The sequence below is a fragment of the Panthera leo genome, chromosome B3 (assembly GCF_018350215.1).
Source record: "Panthera leo isolate Ple1 chromosome B3, P.leo_Ple1_pat1.1, whole genome shotgun sequence".
In the NCBI taxonomy this organism is placed as follows: Eukaryota; Metazoa; Chordata; class Mammalia; order Carnivora; family Felidae; genus Panthera; species Panthera leo.
Window position 1 is genome coordinate 51,587,158 of NC_056684.1, and position 20,352 is coordinate 51,607,509.

Consider the following 20,352-nt stretch of genomic DNA (forward strand, 5'->3'; position numbering starts at 1 on the left):
CCCCACAATGGGGCACTGACCTTTGTAAATTCCCCATTGACCAAAGTCTCCCTCCCAGAAATTCAATCTTGCCCTCACGTGCATGTCACTATCTTTCAGGAACAGAATCTCTTTATCCAAGATCACATATACTAATTTTTTTTTATATATGGGTGTCTCAGATTTTAACTCAAGCTCGCAAATATATTGATGTAGGATATATACCAGAATGCCAATTTATTAATAAAAATACAACTGTTAGACACTTCAGTTAGCCTAACTAGTTAATTCTCCTTTCTCCCTATTGTTTGACATGAAGGGAAGGCAAATTTTCAGTAGGTTGTTTTGTGAGTATGGAATGAGAACAAATAGTTGATCTTAAGAAGTTTCTCAGCTGCCCACTTAAAGCACTCTCAAGGGATATCTTTGTCAAAGAGTTGGCATCTTGAATTCTCGTATTTCAGGTACTTGCTTGCCTGACAAACTTCTTCCTTCTTTTCTCCAAAAGGAGTGCAGTATCACACTTGGATTTTCAAGTTGCAATCCCCATGCAATTCTTCCTGTCTGAAATTCTTCCTAGGAAACTGGTTCTTTTGATGGTTTCCAAATTCCCGCAGGATTGCCTTCATTACCCGCTGCTTTTTACTAGTTTAACTCTTAGAAGGCAACTTTTTCCAAGTTTCTGATAAACTCTTCATTGGAACCACCCTGTACAGTATTGCCGGTAGCTATCCAGATGTTAATTATTATGAGGATTAAATGTAAAGCCAACAGATTTGGTAGTTAAAGTCATCGGAATAGTTTGGTGTCAGGGGTTTCAGTCAAGTTGTGGGAGTGGACCTCCGGGAGTAGACAAATGAACGGAATTTGAATTCTTTCGTCAGATATTTATTTAACATCTAGGAAATGCTGGGCTCTGGGAGTGCAACATAAGCAAATATGGACGAGGTCCCTGTCCTGATGTGGCTTATTTGACCAGGAAAGGTATCATTAATATTCATGTCTAATGGTACAGCGTGTGTTGCTGAAGATACAGACATGTGAAGACATTTAAGAAGTGGATCTGACCTAGGGTAGGGGCTCAAGAAAAGCCTGAGGCAATGACATAGAATTTGGGATGTGAAAGATGAATATGGTTAAGTAGGAAAAAGGGAAAGGGAAACGGGAAGAGGCTTGTGGAGGGAAGGAGCACAGAGCTTTGAAGCGCCCCCCAAAAAAGCATGCGTGGCTACACTGCGGGGAGCGAGGAAGAGAACAGGGGAAGGCGAGTCCGGGAAAGTAGAAATAGTAAATCTCCCGGAATACGCAGAAAAGGGCGGGGAGAGGCGGCTCCACTTATAAACTACAATTCCCAGGAAGCATCTGCCAGACGGATGTGAGGTGAGGTGCGAGCCGCGACCTTTGAAGGAAGAAAGGAAGTGCTTCGGCGTCGCAGAGTCGGACAAGCGGGGTAAGGTAGGTAGGGGCGCGGTGCGGGACGGGCGGCTGGGGCGCGGCGGGCTGCAGTGGCCGCCGAGCGCCGCGAGGCTCCGTGTCGTCATAAGGCGGCGGCCATTTTCCCGGGCGGAGGCTGCCCGAACGGGCGCTCGGAGAGCGGGGGCGGGCGGGCCTGAGGCGGTGCGGCGGCCGGGCGGCCTCGGCCCCCCGGTAATCGCGTCTTCTCCCGGCGTCTCGTTTGCAGAGGGAGCACTATGTCCGCGGAAGTCCCCGAGGCAGCCTCCGCGGAGGAGCAGAAGGTGAGTGTGCACGGCGAGCGGTCCCGGGGGCTCGGAAGGCCCAGAGGCGAGCCTTCTGCGGGCCGGGCCTGCCGGGTGGCCTGCTCCCGCCGCGTGCGGAGGGGCGCGCCCCGAGTCGGCCCGCGGGTTCCTGGTGGAGAGAGCTGGAGCTGCCTGGACGCCTCCGCCGTGAGGGCCGAGCTCTCCCAGACCTGCCGCCAGCCGTAACTCTGGTGATTAGCGCCCGCGTGGTGGGAGTTTGAGCATTGTCCGAGTCTTGGCCGAGATTTGCCTTTTCTCAGCGCCTCGGTGTGTCGCCTTTTTCCTTACGCTCGACTGTACATATGAGCCCAGGACTCCCGTTTTTGTGGTGGAACCTAAGTTTTTCCATGAGCCTCACTTAACGTAGGAAGTCTTATTTTTCCGTGAAGAACGAACTCTTCCCAACTACTGGTATTGTCGGCATGCTTTTAACTCCAAAGGCGGTATCTCGTGTTCGGGTGGCGAGTTAGACCAGGGTTGGCGTTTCCGATCCCGTCCTTGTTTGCCGCGTAACCTTGGCCAGTCGCTAAACTCTTCAAGTTTTCAATCTTCTCATTTGTAAAATAATGCTGATAACACTTGCTTTGTAAAGTTGTTGTGAGGCTTAAATGACGTGGGTAACTTACAATATTTAGCGCAGTGTGTGCTCAGAAATGTGAGCCACTGGGATCCGCATATGGTACTTAACTGAAAACCAGAAGCTTGGAATTGAAAATTTTTTACCAATTTAGTTGACCTGGATTTTTGTAGCAACAGGAATATTTTGTACACTTACTTCTAACATCCTTCAGATGTAGGAAAATAATCCACAAATCAGTATGATTCAAATTACGAATGTTAAGACTTTGTTTCGTCTGTGCTAGTTCTTGCCCCTTCCACCATTATTATTTCTGCTGCCTTGCCCTCCTTGGTACTTGTGGCTGGCCTACAAAGGCCCATATATTGTTTCTTAAATTGTTTATGGAGAGTTGCCAGCACCTTTTCTTGAAAAGTCAGACGGCATTATTATAAATAGAATTTGGTCTAGTAATTGGACTTTGTAAGGGCTCCTTCTGCTTCATGTTCTCCTCATGCTCCTAAACAGGTTAGAAATTTGATTAGTGTATTAGTGTTCTAAACCCACTCCATATGTTCTTAAGCATGGTAACTTTTCTTCAGTTGAATGATTCTGTTATGTTACTTGTAAATATTAAAAAAAAAAAAAAAGAAAACTGCGTAGGTAGTAGGCCAAGTTACCATATTATTCAGGGATATTCCAATGAAGATTATGTTTGGTATTTTTCACACTTTACAAAAACATGGACTTCTAGGACAGAAATACAGTTTAAAGATTACAATCCTAACTATAACATGAAATATCATTTATTTATTGAAAAACGTTTATTGTGTTCATAATTGCTTGGGATTTAAGAACCCCCCAAAACAACAAACCCATGTGTGTGGTGTCTTGTCCTAAACACTGACATCAACTTCGGTTTTGACTTCTGATGTACCGTGGTGTGCTATGTAGTTTCCTTTTATGAGATTTTTAGTGTGTTGCCAAAGTATAAAGTGTTGATTTCTACCGGGTAAATGCTTTTATTTGAAACAACCTCATATCAGGTTTAACAATATTAAACATGTATTGAATGTTTTCATAAAGGTCTACATTAAAATTTTAACTCAAGTCCTTTTGTTTTAGGTCTGTTGTCATTAATACCAAAGTGGGTTGGTAATATAATGTCCCTTCTTGAATTAGGGATTGGCTGTAGATGTTAAGTGTCCCGTAGCATGGATACCATCCCTAAACATGAGGAGAATGTGCAGAGTCACTTCTGTGTTCCTATGGGCCAAATCACCTGTTTCTTCTATTTTGGAAGAATAGCTAGATGACTTAAAAAATTGGATTATTCTCTGTGTACCCAGTTGACCTTTCAATTAAAGCCAAAGCATTCAGCTAAAACACCTTTATAATTTTACGGTACGTTGGCCTGTTGCCTCTGAAAAATTAACATAAAGAGATGAGACTGCATGGAGTAAGGGCTAAGTCACTATTTTTTTGAGAAGCGCAGGGCCCTTGTTAAGAGAAGAAAAACTGTATGGGCCACTTTTTTTTATTGGGATATTAAATATGTATAAACATGAAAATAAGTATAAACATACCTCTTTAACACTGCTTTAAAATTAAAACACGGATGGGGCTCCTTCATGGCTCAGTCAGTTGAGCATCTCACTTCAGCTCAGGTCATGATCTCACAGTTCCTGAGCTCAAGCCCCATGTCTAGCTTTGTGCTGATAAGTGTAGAGCCTACTTTGGATTCTCTGTCTTCTCTGTCTCCTCTCTGTCTACCCCTCACCTGCATGTGTGCCTGCGAGCTCGCGCTCTCCCTCTCCCTCTCTCTCTCTCTCTCTCTCTCTCTCTCTCTCTCGAAAATAAACACACATTGAGGTGCCTGGATGCTCATTCAGTTAAGCGTCTGACTTGGTTTTGGCTCAGGCCATGATCTCACTGTTCTGGGTTCAAGCCCTGTGTGGTGCTCCTCGCTGGCAGTGCAGAGCCTTTTTGGGATTCTGTCTCTGGCCTTCTCTCTCTGCCCCTCCCCTGCTTGCTCACACTGTCTCTCAAAAAATGAACAAAAATATTAAAAAAATTAGGCACCCGGTTGGCTTCGTTGGTGGAGCATGCGACTCTTGATCTTGGGGTCGTGAGTTCGAGCCCTCATTGGACAGAGATTACTTAAAATTTATTTTAGATTAAACAAATCAAATACAAACAAAATTAGTGTGAATTATCCATTGTGGCATAGTATTTTGCTGAAAGTAAATTTCCAACGTATTGAGAATGTGGTAGCAGTTGTTACAGGCAGGGCATTTTGAGTTTGGCAAGTTAACGCTTCCCTAGGTCATGTGATGACTCAGTTGTCCTTTTTTTTTTAATGTTTATTTTTGAAAGACAAGAGAGGGAATGTGAGTGGGGGAGGGGCAGAGTGAAGAAACGCAGAATCCAAATCCAAAGCAGGTTCCAGGCTCTGTGCTGACTCCCACATGGGGCTCAAACTCACTAACCAGTGAGATCATGACCTGAGCCAAAATTGGGCACTTAACTGACCAAGCCACCCAGGCACCCCTCACTTGTCCTTTTTAAGAGTAATCTGTGTGATCATTTAATTCTAGGATCAAAAATATATCATTTACATTTTAAATTCAGCTCTGTTCTTTTCTCACTCTTCTGGACAATTGGAGTACTGCTCAGTCTCCTTCATAAATGAAAGCTGAAATGGAAATCATGTAGCACTTAGATATGAGATGGCAATTCATATGTGCTGGTATATACTTAAACTTTTTCCTTCTGGATTATCACTGAAGTGAAAACAAAACATTAAAAAAATTTTAGCAGAGACCTCATGGATCTATCACCTGTGAATTCCACTAAGCTCAGTCAGACAGGTGTACACTCTTGTCCTGGGGTGAGAAGAGGCATAGTGATGACTTAAAACACATAATTCTATTTTCATTGTGAACGTCTTAAAGTCATGGACCCTTCTTTATCTATCTTTTCTCCCATTGCTCCTATCTTACCTGATTCATTCCACTCATTTCATTGTTCAGAAAATACTGGTTGAATGAATTTTTCTCAGAATTTTTCATTTGAAACCATTGCCAAAGTACTATCTAATACAAATGACAAAGCTTGTACTGCAGTTTGAAAGAGGGAAGAATAGACTATAGTAATATAAAAACCTTTGTTTAGACCCAATTAAGAAATCTGAGTGAGAATAAAGAAACGTGTGTGTGTGTGTATGTGTGTGTATGTGTATTACTGCTTTTAAGTTTAAAAAAATTTTTTTTAATATTTTTGAGAGATAGAGACCGGGCATGAGTGTGGGAGGGGCAGGGGAGAAGGAGACCCAGAATCTGAAACAGTCTCTAGGCTCAGAGCTGCACAGAGCCTGAAATGGGGCTTAAACCCACAAACTGTGAGATCTTGACCTGAGCTGAAGTCAGACGCCCAACCGACTGAGCCACCCAGGTGCCCCCCAGTGGTTTTTTTTTTGTTTGTTTGTTTGTTTGTTTGTTTGTTTTTTTTTTTCAGTTTATTTATTTTAAGAGAGAGAGAGCGCACAAGCAGGGGAGGGGCAGAGAAAAGGAGAGACAATTCCAATCAGGCTCTGCACCATCATTGCAGAGCCTGACATGGGGCTCAAACCCACAAACTGTGAGATCATGACCTGGGCTGAGATCAAAAGTTGGACGCTTAACCGACTGTGCTGCCCAAGCGCCCCCACTTATAAGTTTTTTAAAAAGAAGATCTGAAGAGCAGATTTTCTAGAGATTTTATTACAATATTGATCAAATTAAGTTAGTAAGATGTCTTGGAAGAAGCTAACTGAAGTGGGGCTCTCAACTGAAACATTTTTGTCAGTTTAAAAGATAATGCTTGGTGCTTTTGTGAGTAGTGGAAAAGGAAGAGAACTATTACATCCATACATCATCACTAAAGAGTGGGTACAAACTGCTTTCCCATTTTCCCAGTTTTTTTTTTTTTTTAAATTTTTTTTTTTTCAACGTTTTTTATTTATTTTTGGGACAGAGAGAGACAGAGCATGAACAGGGGAGGGGCAGAGAGAGAGGGAGACACAGAATCGGAAACAGGCTCCAGGCTCCGAGCCATCAGGCCAGAGCCTGACGCGGGGCTCGAACTCACGGACCGCGAGATCGTGACCTGGCTGAAGTCGGACGCTTAACCGACTGCGCCACCCAGGCGCCCCCCATTTTCCCAGTTTTTAAAAAATTGCAGTTAGTATTGACATTTTCAATTTTAACACCACCTTTGGTAACTAAAAGGCTTAAGAGTGTTTTGTTTTTTTTTTTAATGTTATTTTATTTATTTTGAGAGACTGAGAGCAGTGGAGGGGCACAGAGAGAGGGAGAATCCCAAGCAGTCTCCGTACTGTCAGTGCAGAAACCAGTGCAGGGCTCCAGCCCATGAACCCATGAATCATGAGATCATGTGACACCTGGGCAGAAGTCAAGAGTCGGTCAGTCGCCTGAGCAACTCAGGTGCCCCTCAAGAGTGTTTTTAATTTTAGTTTTTAAACCATAACTTGTTTGTTTAGTTTGTGTGCAACCATTGATACTCAGCAATCTAGAAGTAAACCTCAGAAAAGTTTTAAAATGTTTCTTGCTGCTACCTTATCAAATGTGCTATATATACAGCAGTGTTTTAGGCTTGCCTCTGTGTCTGCTACTATAACATGATATATTTCAAAGATAAGCTGATATTGAAGCTGTCAGGTGTTTGGAAAGTTTCTTAGCTTTATTGAAACAATTGGAGTATGTTGTGTTTGTTCATTCAGTAGGCTTTTATTGAACACCTGTTAAATGCCAGGCACTAGGCAAGCAGCAGGGACTTAATTGGACCACAGTATTTTTCCCTAGAGGTTGATAACAGTTCCGATACCTTCCTGGCAATATCCCAAAGGATTTGTTGGGCTTTCATTAATCTTTTCTACTTATTTATCAATCATTGCGTCAGTGAACATATTGCTGAGCAGATAGAGGAAAATTTGCTTAGAGTTACCAGATTTTTATTGCTGATGTTGCTATGTAACTTCTCTGCTGAAGGTGGAAAAGTGGTATTAATCATTCAGACTTATCAGTCCATGACATAATAATCCTTAATTGTTTGAATGTTCTTTTTATGTTTTTATGCCTTATACCCCACCTACTCACAAAAGGGACATCTAATATATTTCAGTAGACTATTTCACAAAAATGCAAGTGCCTAAACAATAAATGTTAAGCTATGTGCTAGGTATAGAGTATACACCGAAGATAAATGTACTTGTCAAGAAGATAACCTTCATTTAAAATACTGTTTTTAAGTATTTTTTGTATATTATAAGCATATATCTTTGGGTTTCTGCTTCCCCAGTTTGTAGCCTATGGTTAAATGTTCTAGAATTCTAATGATCCTTTTTCTACTACTCTCCTCCCCGCCCAAGGTATTATCAGCATAGAAACTACTTAGCTGATGAATCCTTACAAAGTAGTAAAATTGCTCTATGACACAGAAGCTTCTTGGAGAATAAAAGTTTGAAAACAGATTTGAATTTTTCTTAAGTTTATTCTGGGAGACAGAGGGGGAGAGAGAATCCCAAGCAGGTTCTGCACAGTCAACGCAGAGCCCGATGGAGGCTTGAACCCATGAACCTGTGAGATCATGACCTGAGCTGAAATCGAGAGCCAGACACTTAACTGACTGAGCTACGCAGGTGCCCCCAGATTTGAATTTTTAAAAATACTTCTTGGTTAAGCTTGTCATTTCCATATTTTGTTGATCCCTTTGGTTTTTATTTCATTAACCTCTGCTTTTTATTTTCTCTCATTCTCTTTGGGTTCTGTTCTTTGTTTAACTACTGAAGTTAGATGTATAGCTCATTGACTTTTACTTTTCTTGTTTAATACATGCCCTTAAGGGACATTTGTTGAATCTTACAAGTTTGGTAAGTATAGAATTTTTATCAGTGAGTTCCATGTGTTTCTTTTTTAATTCCCATTATTTATTAACCATGAATTATTTTAGTAATATATTTTTTAAGCTTATATACATTGCAGTTTTGTTTGTTTTTTAAATGTTTGTTTATTTTTGAGAGAGAGCGTGCACAAGCGGTGAGGGGGAGGGGGGCAGAGACACAGAGAGACGAAGTCTGAAGCAGGCTCCAGGCTCTGAGCTGTCAGCACAGAGCCCCATGTGGGGCTTGAACTCACAGACTGCAAGATCATGATCTGAGCCGAAGTCTGATGCTTAAACGATTGAGCCACCCAGGCGTCTGCCCCTGTGCACATTAGAGTTTTAATGATTTAAGCTATTTTAGTTACGTATGTATTTTAATTTCTGAATAGGGATATATAAATTTTTTTATTGTTGACTTTTGATCTTGTGAATTGTAGTCATAGATGGTCCTTTGGATGAAAATGGTTAAGGCTTATTTTATAGCCTATTTAGTCAGTTTTTCCATTGTGCTTGAGAAGAATATACATTTCCTAACTATTGGGTGCAGAAATAAAATACGATATCTTGACTACTTTGTCTTTTTCACTTATCAATAATGGAGGAAGGTGTATTGAAATCTGTACTGATAGACTTGTCAGTTACTGTAATTCAGTCAATTTTTTCTTTATAGCTTTTGAGGCTTTTTATCAGAGGCATGAATATTTAGATTCTCTGCATCCCTAATAATGCTTTTTGGCCCCCTATCTTTTTTTTTTTTTTTTTTTTTCTTTTTCTTTTTCTTATCTCTTGACCTCCCAGGCTTTTGGGTTTTTTTCCCCTCATGATTGATTTTTCTTCTTCCGTTTTACCTCTACTGTTAGTATGGAAATTACATACTTCATTTCTGTTATGTAATTGTTTCCCCTTGAAATTTTATCATACATTCTTAATTAAACAAAATGTAAAATTGGTAAACAATGTGGACCATAGAACACTTAAACTGTGTTATGTAGTATTTTTGTTTTTTATTTGTTTTTAAAGTAAATGCTCCCCCTGATGAGGGGCTTGAACTCAAAACCCTAAGATCAAGAGTTGCATGATCTGCCAGCTGAGCCAGCCAGCCTCCCCTTTTGTTTGTTTTCCTTTTGTTTTGTTTTTAACCTCGCATATTAAGATATTAAAATTTGAAAAGCGAATGTGTTGATTATATCTCAGCAAAGCTGGGGGGGAATTATTAAAGTGGCTTGTCAGTGTACATTAATGTATTTCAGTTTCTTTGCTATTTCTTTCCTTTTTAAAAAAATTTTTTTAAATGTTTATTTACTTTTAAGAGAGAGAGACAGTATGAGCGGACAAGAGGCAGAGAGAGGGAGACACAGAATCCAAAGCAGGCTCCAGGCTCTGAGCCATGATCCATGAAATCATGACCTGAGCCGAAGTTGGACACTTAACTGACTGAGCCACCTAGGTGCCCCTCTTAGCTATTTCTTTCTATATCTCAAACCTTTTTCAAGATTTATTTTGATTCTAGCTGAAATAAATGTTTTAAGAGTTACTTTGAAGGATGTCCAGAAACATGCAGTCACACCAGTCATTGTGGCCTTTTGCATTTTTTAACATGACTGTAGGGATAAATTGCTTATTTTACCTGATTTTATCGACCGGCTTCTGTCCTGGACAGTAGAAACCACTTTGGGTATTTCAAACAGAAAGGGTTGTGATTTAGGGAATTAGGTTACAAATTTATTAGAAGGGATGGAGGAATAAAGGGGGAAGATAATGTTTCTACAGGTGTGGATTGTAGAAAGCTGTTGACTCTGCATAAGTGAGCACTATTCTGAGCAGACCATCCCCTGCACATACTCTCGTGGAGCAGCTGCACTAGCCCCTGATGATCTGCCTGATGCCCTCCTGCAGGAACTCATGGGCTATTGCTGGTGTTCACATTGTTGGTCACATCACCAGGAACAGAGTGGATTCTTTCTCCCATGTTTTTTAATCTGGTGTAGGTGCCATTAGCAGAACCTAATAGTTCAGTCTGGGAAAGGTAGTTTCAGGCTTCTAACTAATTCAGGGGAGTGTTTTAAAGAAGAGTAAGTGTTGACTGAATGCCAGCAGACAGTCTGCCACCTGATGTGTTATTTATAATTGACTCTACATAAAGTCCAAGCATTTCAACTTGCTTATCAGTAAGGTCCTATAACTGTACATTTGCAAAAGGTTAAGAACGTTTCTGTATGATCCATGAAAAATATAGATATGTTGATGGTAAAAACTGTGTTTTAAAAATACAGCTTTGGTCATATTTTTCCCCCTTTTGGTATTAAATGCAGCTGAAATTCTGAATCCAGCTACAAAGTTGCAGCTTGCAGACACTTAACTTTGTGCTATGTATTTGGCAAGAAAGTTCAATGATTGACTTTGTTTTTTCTAGGACACATTATATAGATCCATTCTAAACCTAAACAATACTTCTGTAAATGCTATTTGCCCAGACGTATTTTATAGTAACCTAATTCGATTTAATTGAACGCGAGTAATATATATCATGTATAAACATATATGTGAATATATTCTTTATTAAGAAAATAAGGGAATACCAGATACAATTGTATATTATGTGTAACCTTTTCCCCTCTCTTATATAAAATAAGGGAAACCTGCAGAAACACTGGAAATTAGGGAAAGTTGCTACCTCTATACCAGAAATGTTAAGGAATTTTTCTTAAATATAAAGAACTGATAATTCAAATCAAACAAAGGAAGTGGAGAGCCTTTATTTCCCAGGCAGGCCCAAGAAAGCTGGATGGTTTTAGTGGAAATGTAGGACTCTCTTGACACTCTTTAATTTGAATGTGCAAGAGGGTGCCTGGGTGGCTCAGTCGGTTAAGCATCCGACTTCAGCTCAGGTCATGATCTCACGGTGCTTGGGTTTGAGCCCAGCATTGGACTCTCTGCTGATGGCTTGGAGCCTGGAGCCAGCTTCAGATAAACACTAAAAAAAAATTTTTTTTGAATGTGCAAGGACTCAAAGGCTGTAAATCAAGTTACAGTCCTTTTCAACTAACATCCAAATTCAGTGTTAACCAATTTAAAAAACACAACTGTACAGAGGGACCCAAGAGTAGGTTCCTTCTCCCAGTTCCGTCCGAGTAGCACCGATGTGAATACAGTTGGACAAACTGCAGTGACCCCACCCATCTTCCTGCACTAAGCTGGTAACCTTAAATTTACAGTATTTCTCTACCTTTTGTGATGAGTTCAATACAGTCATACCTTACACAGTGGTTATATTCTAAAGTTAGTAAGGCAGGAATAGCATATAACTAAATTAGCTCTTGAAAAACTCCAATGAAGTCATAATCCATGATTCCCTAATAGTGGAAACAGCCCCATCAATTCTCAGTAGGACAAGTAGTCACTTTAATCCAGTGGTTGAGCAGATGTCTGGGCTGATTCTTCAGTTTATAGCTGAGGTAGCAGACTTGTATGTAGGGACTGAGTTTTTAAATACTAAGATGATAAATAGAACATCACTATGCTTAAACTCTGAAAGAGGCCCAGGAGTGAGATCATCATGGAAACGGCAGGTTGGCATCACACACCTCACACTTGAGCTCTCTGGGGCGTACTCTTCTTGAATGGGATGACTGGCAGAATCACCACTCATACTGTTTAGAGTCTCTCTCTCTCTGACAGCATAGTTGAATTTTGTGTACATCAAGTGAGGTGATGTCTTAGACTGAAAATCTAAATAGATGCATGAAACTGTAGCATAAAAAAAGGAGGAAGGTAGAACACTTGAAGCAGAAAGGAGCATACATATAAAGGAAGCCCCATAGAAAAAGTATATTTGACAGCAGCAGCAGTTTTAATATCAAAATCCTCTAAGACTAAAAATGAGAAGACGTAGTAACAAATGAGGTTGCTGATCAAGATGAAGGAAATACAATGTATAAGGTAAACAGAGCTAGTTATAAAGCATGTATGAATATAATTTTGAAAAATAAATGCAAAAATCATATTAAGTCATTTTGGGCATAAGTAATTTGTTTGCTGTACAAGAATACTAGGCTTGACATTTATGGATATAACATTCCTGCTTTTTGACATTTGCAAATAACCTGCAAGAATCGAGATATGCAAAGGTGTGTGATTTTGTCTAGCTGGTATGCAGAAAAGCGTCCATTAGCTGGAAGGTGTGTGTACCTTGCCATTGCCCAGCATCGCCTGTTAGGGCAACTTTTTCTTGATTCATTCTTTCTTCTTCAGTATTTACCAGACAGTCATAAACGTTGCTTCCCTATAAAATATGGCTCTTTGAAAGAAAGTAGATTGTATCAAGTCTGGTGTTAAAAGTGAATAAGCTTGAGTGGAGGCCTCTTGCTCCACCTCGTGGAGCCCCTTGCTCCACCTCCTCCCCCTGCCACCACCTCGTGCCCCAGGTGGGAAGACCACATGCCCTTGGAAGGGGGAATGAAGAGGAGTTGAGAAAAGGAGAGAGAATGGAAAGAGTCAGTGCCTTTTCAACTTGACAAATAGTTTCTGTTGACCATGAAGAGGTGGCTAAGACACCCCACTTACTCCAGAGTCTGCAGATGGGATCATGGGAAAACTGACAAAAGTCAGTGCAAGAGAAATGTCCCTTTTTAAATGCCTGATTGTTCATACCATATACAGATCTATTGTAGATGAGTATCTATTCCCATCTTTACCACCACCTCCTGAAATGAGAAATAACTGTTTGGAAGGACTGACCTATTCCCAGGACTGAGGCTGGTTCAGTGGGTTACTTATCTCCAAAGATGGAGGGACACTGGGAAAAATGAGCAAATAGGCCTTGCTGTTTTCCTCTATTTACCACTCTCAGCTCATACTCCTTTTTGTCCTATCGTATTTTTTCATTTTCTCTGTACTTTTGTTCAAACCTAGCATAAAAATCAGGTTTAAATTGTTTGGTCTTCATCCTTATGAACTCTTCTGTATCACATAAAATTTGTATTAAATAAATTCTGTATGCTTTTCAAAAAAAAAAAAAAAGTGAATAGGCTCAGGGGTTCCTGGCTGGCTCAGTCTGAAGAGCATGCAACTCTCTCTTTTTTTTTTTTTTTTTTTTTTTAAACATTTAATTATTTTTGAGAGAGCACAAGCAGAAGAGGGACAGAGAGAGAGAAAGGAAGATACTGAATCAGAAACAGTCTCCAGACTCTGAGCTTGTGAGCACAGAGCCTGACTCTGTGTTCAAACCCACTAGCAGGAGATATGACCTGAGCTGAAGTTGAACACTTCAGTGAGCCACGCAGTCACTCCAAGCATGCAATTCTTCATCTCAGGGTCATGAGTTCAAGCCTCGTATTGGTTGTAGAGATTACTTTAAAGAAGAAAAAAAAAATGAATAGGCTTAAAATATTTATATCATTTGGTCAGAAAACACATTTTTGATAAAGAATGGGACCTTTGGCATGTCATTAAATACAGGGGGAGGTTAGGGAATAATGGACATTGATATGAAGGTTGACAAAGATGATGTTTCTCTTTAAAAATACCAAGGTCAGGGCACCTGGCTGGCTCACTTGGTGGAGCATGAGACTCTTGATCTTGGGGTTCCAGTTCAGCCCCACATTAGGTGTAGAGATTGCTTAAAAAATAGAATCTTTTAAAAAACAAATAAAAAATGCATGGTCTTCTGTATTGAGTTAGGGAATATCTTCTGGTAAATAAGCTGTTGTTAATTCCTATTAAAGAATCTCAGAGCTTCCCAGTCATACATGAATTTGAATTAATAGGAGTTCAAAAAGCTCTTATATTTTAACATTAAAATGGTTCTCTAAATATAGGCACAGAGCTGATGAGTTCCATGGAAGGTGACTAACTATAAATGTATTATACATAACTGGAAAGTAATGGCAAGCAAGACTTCAGAGCTGAGTTATCTTGATATTTTTATCCAGTGTGTGGGGTGTACACATGCATCACAGCTATAATAGAGCTATCACATGGATCATTTGAAAAACAAGACAGAGATGTTTTAAAAGCTTCTGCGCTTGATTTCTTAGTCAGATGCTGCATTATTTGGTATTTGACAACTGAAGTCAGGGTCCAGATATTGAAAGGTGAATTATTTTAAATAAGTGAATTGTAATAGAGAAGTAATTTATTTTAAATTATTTCAGGAAATGGAAGATAAAGTGACTAGTCCAGAGAAAGCCGAAGAAGCAAAATTAAAAGCAAGGTATCCTCATTTGGGACAAAAGCCTGGAGGTTCGGATTTCTTAAGGAAACGATTGCAGAAGGGGGTAAGTTCTTACATATAATCTTCAAATGCTTAAACCCTGAACTCATTGTGCTGGTTGCGATTATGAAATGGGTGTCTGTGTGTATGTAACTCTGTACTTTATCAGATACAAATATATACATAGATATACATAATTTTTTTCCAATATTTTATATCATTTACTCTATAAATCTGTATAAGAATGTACATCTCATCACTTTTAAATATAAACTATTTCAAGCATGTGGAAAGTGCAGATAATAATACAGCAGAACTCATGTACCCACCACCCAGATTTAATATATTTTGCCATATTTACTTCAGTTTTATCTTTGTAAGAAAGAAAATGTAGATATAGTTGAAACCTACCACATGTATGTATATATCCCCTGCCCCCTTCTTTCCTTTATCCCACCCCACCCACCCTTCTTTCCAAAAGCAGCGACTATCCAGAAGCTGGCATTTATGCTTCTGCCAATATTTTTTAACTTTTACTTGTTTTAAAGATGATTTCCATGCCAAGGCTAAAAATAATTTTTATTTGGATGAAATGATCACTTGTAAAGGCAGAGCTTATTATCTCCTTTACATAATACATTTTACAGAGTTACTCTAATACAGCTTATACATGGTAATTTTAGTAGTTAAGATTACTGAAAATATTTTTTCAAAATCTTACTAATTCTTTGTGAGGCATAAACCATTATTGCTCAATAATGAGATCTGAATTGAGATACTGCTACATGCTTATTCCTTAGATTTTCTTTCTAACTTCTTTGTAAAAAATTAAAGGACTCCATCTTTGGTTTAAGTACATTTAAATTATTTACCTTACAGGGAACAGGGAAAGAAAAGAATTATTAATAGAATCAGGTGCCAAATCATGAGTTTACTAAAATAAATACCTTGAACATACTGGTATCTGCTGCTTGCTTAGTAAAAACATGTTTGTATGTATATGTATGTTTATATGTGTAGGTATTGGCAATAGTTATATATGGATTATTTTCTCCAAATTGCAAAAGGCTGTTTTTTTCCCAGCTTTATTGAGATACTATTGACATACAACATTGTGTAAGTTTACTGTGTACAATGTGATGATTTGATACACCTACATATTGTAAAATGTTGACCAGTAAGGTTAGTTAACATATCCCTTACCTCACATAATTACCATTTTTTTGTTATGGTGAGAACATTAAAGCTCTACTTTCCAGGCACTTTCAAGTGTACAATTTAGTACTGTTAACTTATTGTACATTAGATCCCTAGAACTTCTTATTCATCTTCTAATTGAAAGTTTGTGCCCTCTGACCAGTATCTCCCCATTTCCCCCACTCCTCCACCCCTGCAACCACCATTTTGCTGTTTCTGTGAGTTTAATGTTTTTAGATTCCACATGTAAGTCAAATCATACACTGTTTGTCTTTTTACCAAGAGAGTATTTTAACAGGGCACCCTAGCTGGCTCAGTTGGTAGCATGTGTGACTCTTCATCTCTGTGAGTTGAACTCTGTGAGTTCAAGCCCTGTGTTGGGCATAGAGATTACCTATAAAAGAAAAAATAAAGCTCACCTAATAAAAATTTTTACAGAATTATATATTAAATACTTAGTTTTAAAAGTGGCAAAATACAGAATTTTCTTTGTCTTACGAAAGAATAACATTCACAGCTTTGAAATAATAGGATGGCAGGTTGGAATCATTCCAAATATATAAAAATGTAAAATCTCTGTTTCATGAGAAGTAATTCATTGGGGAAATTGTTACAAAAATGATAGTTAATACCTGTAGTACATAAAAAAGATTTTTCAGATATTCAAGAAAAACATTAAGGTGCCCCTATGTAAAATATTTTATCAGAAGAACTGTTAGAAAAATGTTTATCCGTGGTGGAAATCAGTGAAATGTAAATTAGATCATACCATAGTACACGTACAAGTAAATTAGAAAAATATAATAACCACTGGTAAGGTTGAAGTTGAATATAGTTAATATTCTCTTTGCCATGTGTAGCATTTAATACTCATTGTGGAAAGGGATATGGATCAAGATTTATAGAAGTGTTCATATTCTTTGAATGAATAATCTCTTGTGAATTAATCTAAGGATATAATTCAATATAAGGAAAAAATCGAGTTTGAAGATACTATTTGTAGCTTTATAACTAGAAGCAGCACCGCTGTTCAGCAGCAGAGGAATAGTTAAATTGTAATAAGTCAACAGAATAGAATATTTTGTAGTTATTTACGAGCATTATTCTAAATACCATAATGTAGGGGATAAATAGAAAAAGCAGAATGAGAAACATATTCATTGAGAGCATAGCTATGTAGAATGTATTTGTATCAAGTCTAATTTTGAAATGGTCCCATCAGGTATGGTTTTATTTATGAAAAAAATTATATAATCATCTTTGACTATGAAATTATTATTTGGAATTGATTTACTCTTAAGTGTTCAGGAAACTTTTCCTTTGTTAATCTCCAGCATAATTTATGCTCAACCATTCTTCCAACATTTGGGCTGTTATCTTTGTAATTTTCCTCAAGCTTCAACTATTTATGAATTTTTAAGTATCTTCAAGTCAGAATTTATCAATCTTGTATTTTGGAATTGGTGTTGTAAGTGGTTGTGAAAGAGAAAATGCTGCTTGAATCAAGAAATAGAATTTGAGAAGGGAACTCTTGAATGATTTTGCATTATACCAAAATGTCAATGAATAAGCACTTTTATCTTGGGAAATGAAGTCTTATATTCAACTATATCATTTCTTACTATTTTAAAAGAGTTTTGAATTTTTTAGATGTCAGGGTTAATAGGATCATTAGAAACTGACTTTATTACAATGGGGACAGTCTGCCTAAAATTTGTACTGTATATTAAATTTTTCCTTTTGTGTTTTTTATTGAGAAAGAATTTGGCAGTCTGCTTTGTTCTCCTCTAGAAGCTACTAAATTTCAGAAGTAGCTCTCTAATATGCAGAAGCTTTCTAATATGATACTCAGAAGTTCTGAGATTTTTTTTTTCATCCTATTGATTTTTTTTATGTTTATTTTTGAGAGAGAGCACACTCGAGTGGACAGGGGCAGAGAGAGGGAGACAGAGAATCTGAAGCAGGCTCTGCACTGTTAGCACAAAGGCCAACATGGGTGGGGCTCGAGCCCATGAACCGTGAGATCTTGGCCTGAGCTGAAGTCAGACTCTCAACCAACTGAGCCACTTAGGTGCCCCACCATACTCTTTTTATTTTTATTTTTATTTTTATTTATATTTATTACCTTTATTCATTTTTGAGAGTGCAAGCAGGGGAGGGGCAGAGAGAGAAGGAGAGAGACAGAATCTGATGCATGCTCCAGGCTCTGAGCTGTCAGCACAGAGTCCAATGCAGGGCTCGAACCCATGAACCAAACCGTGAGATCATGACCTGAGCCAAAGTCGGATGGTTAACTGACTAAGCCACCCAGGAGCACCATACTCATTTTAAAACATGTAGAAATAAAGCTGCAGCAAGCTTTAGTAGGGTCTGGTCCAAGTTTCCTTGTTAACTGCTCAGTGTGTTACGTGTATAGTGACAACATGAAAAGCAGTTTCTAGCTTTAGACCCTTTGGCTTTAGGCCTGAGCTGTCTTATCAGAGAATAATAGTCCCTTCAGGGAGGCAGCCACTGAGACCTTTTCCCAGGCCACTCAACAGTCTTAGACCAAGCTGTGAATTCCCAGCTACTTCATTTACCATACGAGATATCCCTGAAGTCTCAAAGAGAATTTTTCCCCCTTTCTCCTTTTGTCAGTGAGGTGCTCATCTCATTGCTGGACTATTCCCTCTTGCCTACTCTAAAAGGTTAAGTTACTCTCTTTTGAGCACCTGTAGCACCTTGTGTACTTAAAACAGTATAATGGTTGGAATACTCGACTATTGTCCATCTTTGTATCTCAAGGATTCACACAGCGCCTCAGGTATAGTAAGCAGTCCGTAAAGGTAGGTTAAACATGAAAGGTAGAAGTTGGAAACCAGGCAGATTTGTACGTTTTTACTCTGGAACAGATAACTCCTGTAGATTAGCTATATTAAGGTTGATATTTAGCTCTCCTTGCAATTTCTATTTTAGTGATAATAGGGTATCATTGCTACCTTACTCATTCCTCTACCTTAAAAAGTTGTATTTCTTCAGTGTCTTAAGTGAAATATGGAAGTGTAGAATAAGGATGTACATTTTAAGTGATAATTTCTAAAGAGTTTTCTTGTCACCCTAGCATTTATATTTTACCCTTAATTTTGATCTTACTGAATTGCTTTCATTCACATAAATGATTTTATTTTTATATATATATATAATTTTTTTTAAGTAGGTTCCAGTGCCCCGTGTGGAGCCCAACTTAGGACTTGAACTCACAACCCTGAGATTAAGACCTGAGCTGAGACTGAGTTGGATGCTTAACTGACTGAGCCACCCTAGCCTCCCTCAAATAAATAATTTTAAATCCTTTCAGGAATGTTCATCCTAGGTGACAGGAGCTATAAATAATGTTTTTAATAATTGAAAGTGTATGGCACATCCTAAATGCAAGATGGTGAATTAAGTGTTTTTATTTTCCAAATAATTTAAGCAAGAATTTCTGGTTTTTCTGTTAGTAATTGAAAGTTGTGCTATTTCATGTTAATGTTTTTGTTTAAACTTTTTTAGATTAGCTTATTTTATATTGACAGTTGAGGGTTACATCTACATCTTAAATTCAGTGTGATTGCATATGAAAGTTTTAAACTCCAGTCTGAATTTTTTTTTTTTTCCCTTGTAGCAAAAATATTTTGATTCTGGGGATTACAACATGGCTAAAGCAAAAATGAAGAACAAGCAGCTTCCTACTGCAGCTCCGGATAAGACAGAGGTCACTGGTGACCACATTCCCACTCCACAGGACCTTCCTCAACGGAAACCATCCCTTGTTGCTAGCAAGCTGGCTGGCTGATTAAAAGAGCTGAACTGCATGAATCTTTCAATTCCCATTTTTTCTCCTTAATATGTTACTTTCTCTGCTTTTTATTTCCTTTCATTCACTAAGTCATTTCGGAATGACAGCTTTGCAGGTAGCGGTAGTGTGTGCTGCTATTGTAAGGGAATATACATGTGTAGAGTTTTTGATTAGTTTAACAGTGCACTGATAAAGAGAACATGTTAGAGCAACATAAAGTAATCTACTTGAAAATAATTGTATATATTACCTAACTCCTAGTGTAGGACTGTTTCAACAAGTAACAAGCAAGTTTTACAATTGTAATGTTTTGGCTTTCCTTAACTCATCTTAATTATAGCTTTGTATGTTACTCTTATTTAATATAACCTCTATTGTATTGATTTCTTCTGTATTTTCCTTTTGGATTTTGTAAAACAGAAGTTTAAGACCACAAGTTGGAAGAAAGGTTACATTCTTCAAACAAAAATAGATGGGGCTCTGAAAGATTTGTATCTCTGTGCTTGAACTTGAATGGCCTTAAACCTGTTTCAGCTTTAACAATAGAATTTTACTTGGGCAATATTTGCCCATTCTGGTGTAACTTATGTGACTCTAGTGCTTAACAGCTGCCGTTGAAGCTAGTATTCTTATTCCGTTCTATAGTGTTAGAGTATCTTTTGTTGAAGATGTGAATGAAGTGTGCATGTGCATTGACTGTTGAATTCACTTTTGTGCCATTTTTGTAAATACAATAGTTTTGCACAACCTCTCACAAATGTCTGTATTAATTTCACATATTAAAAAGCAGATGATGTGCCAACCAGAAGCACAAGAGTTCCTACACAAAACTCTGTACGTTATTAGAGCTTTTGTATAGAAAGAGTAGTTTACAGTCTTGGGCTTATAGAATACT

The 20,352-nt window shown here is 38.4% G+C and overlaps 1 protein-coding gene across 2 annotated transcripts; it reads left to right on the plus strand.

Annotated features, from left to right (window-relative positions):
* The first annotated feature begins 1,382 nt into the window (after nt 1–1,382).
* On the plus strand, nt 1,383–19,473 carry ARPP19 (cAMP regulated phosphoprotein 19). 2 transcript variants are annotated; one of them, XM_042941986.1, is made up of 4 exons: nt 1,383–1,434; nt 1,661–1,715; nt 14,385–14,507; nt 19,284–19,473. In XM_042941986.1, the coding sequence occupies exons 2-4, from the start codon at nt 1,671–1,673 to the stop codon at nt 19,452–19,454; spliced, it is 339 nt and encodes a 112-aa protein (XP_042797920.1). In that variant the 5' UTR covers nt 1,383–1,434; nt 1,661–1,670; the 3' UTR covers nt 19,455–19,473. The 2 variants fall into 2 exon arrangements, with proteins under 2 accessions (XP_042797920.1, XP_042797919.1); XM_042941985.1 differs by lacking the exon at nt 1,383–1,434 and having other exon boundaries at nt 1,522–1,715.
* Nucleotides 19,474–20,352: the final 879 nt, after the last annotated feature.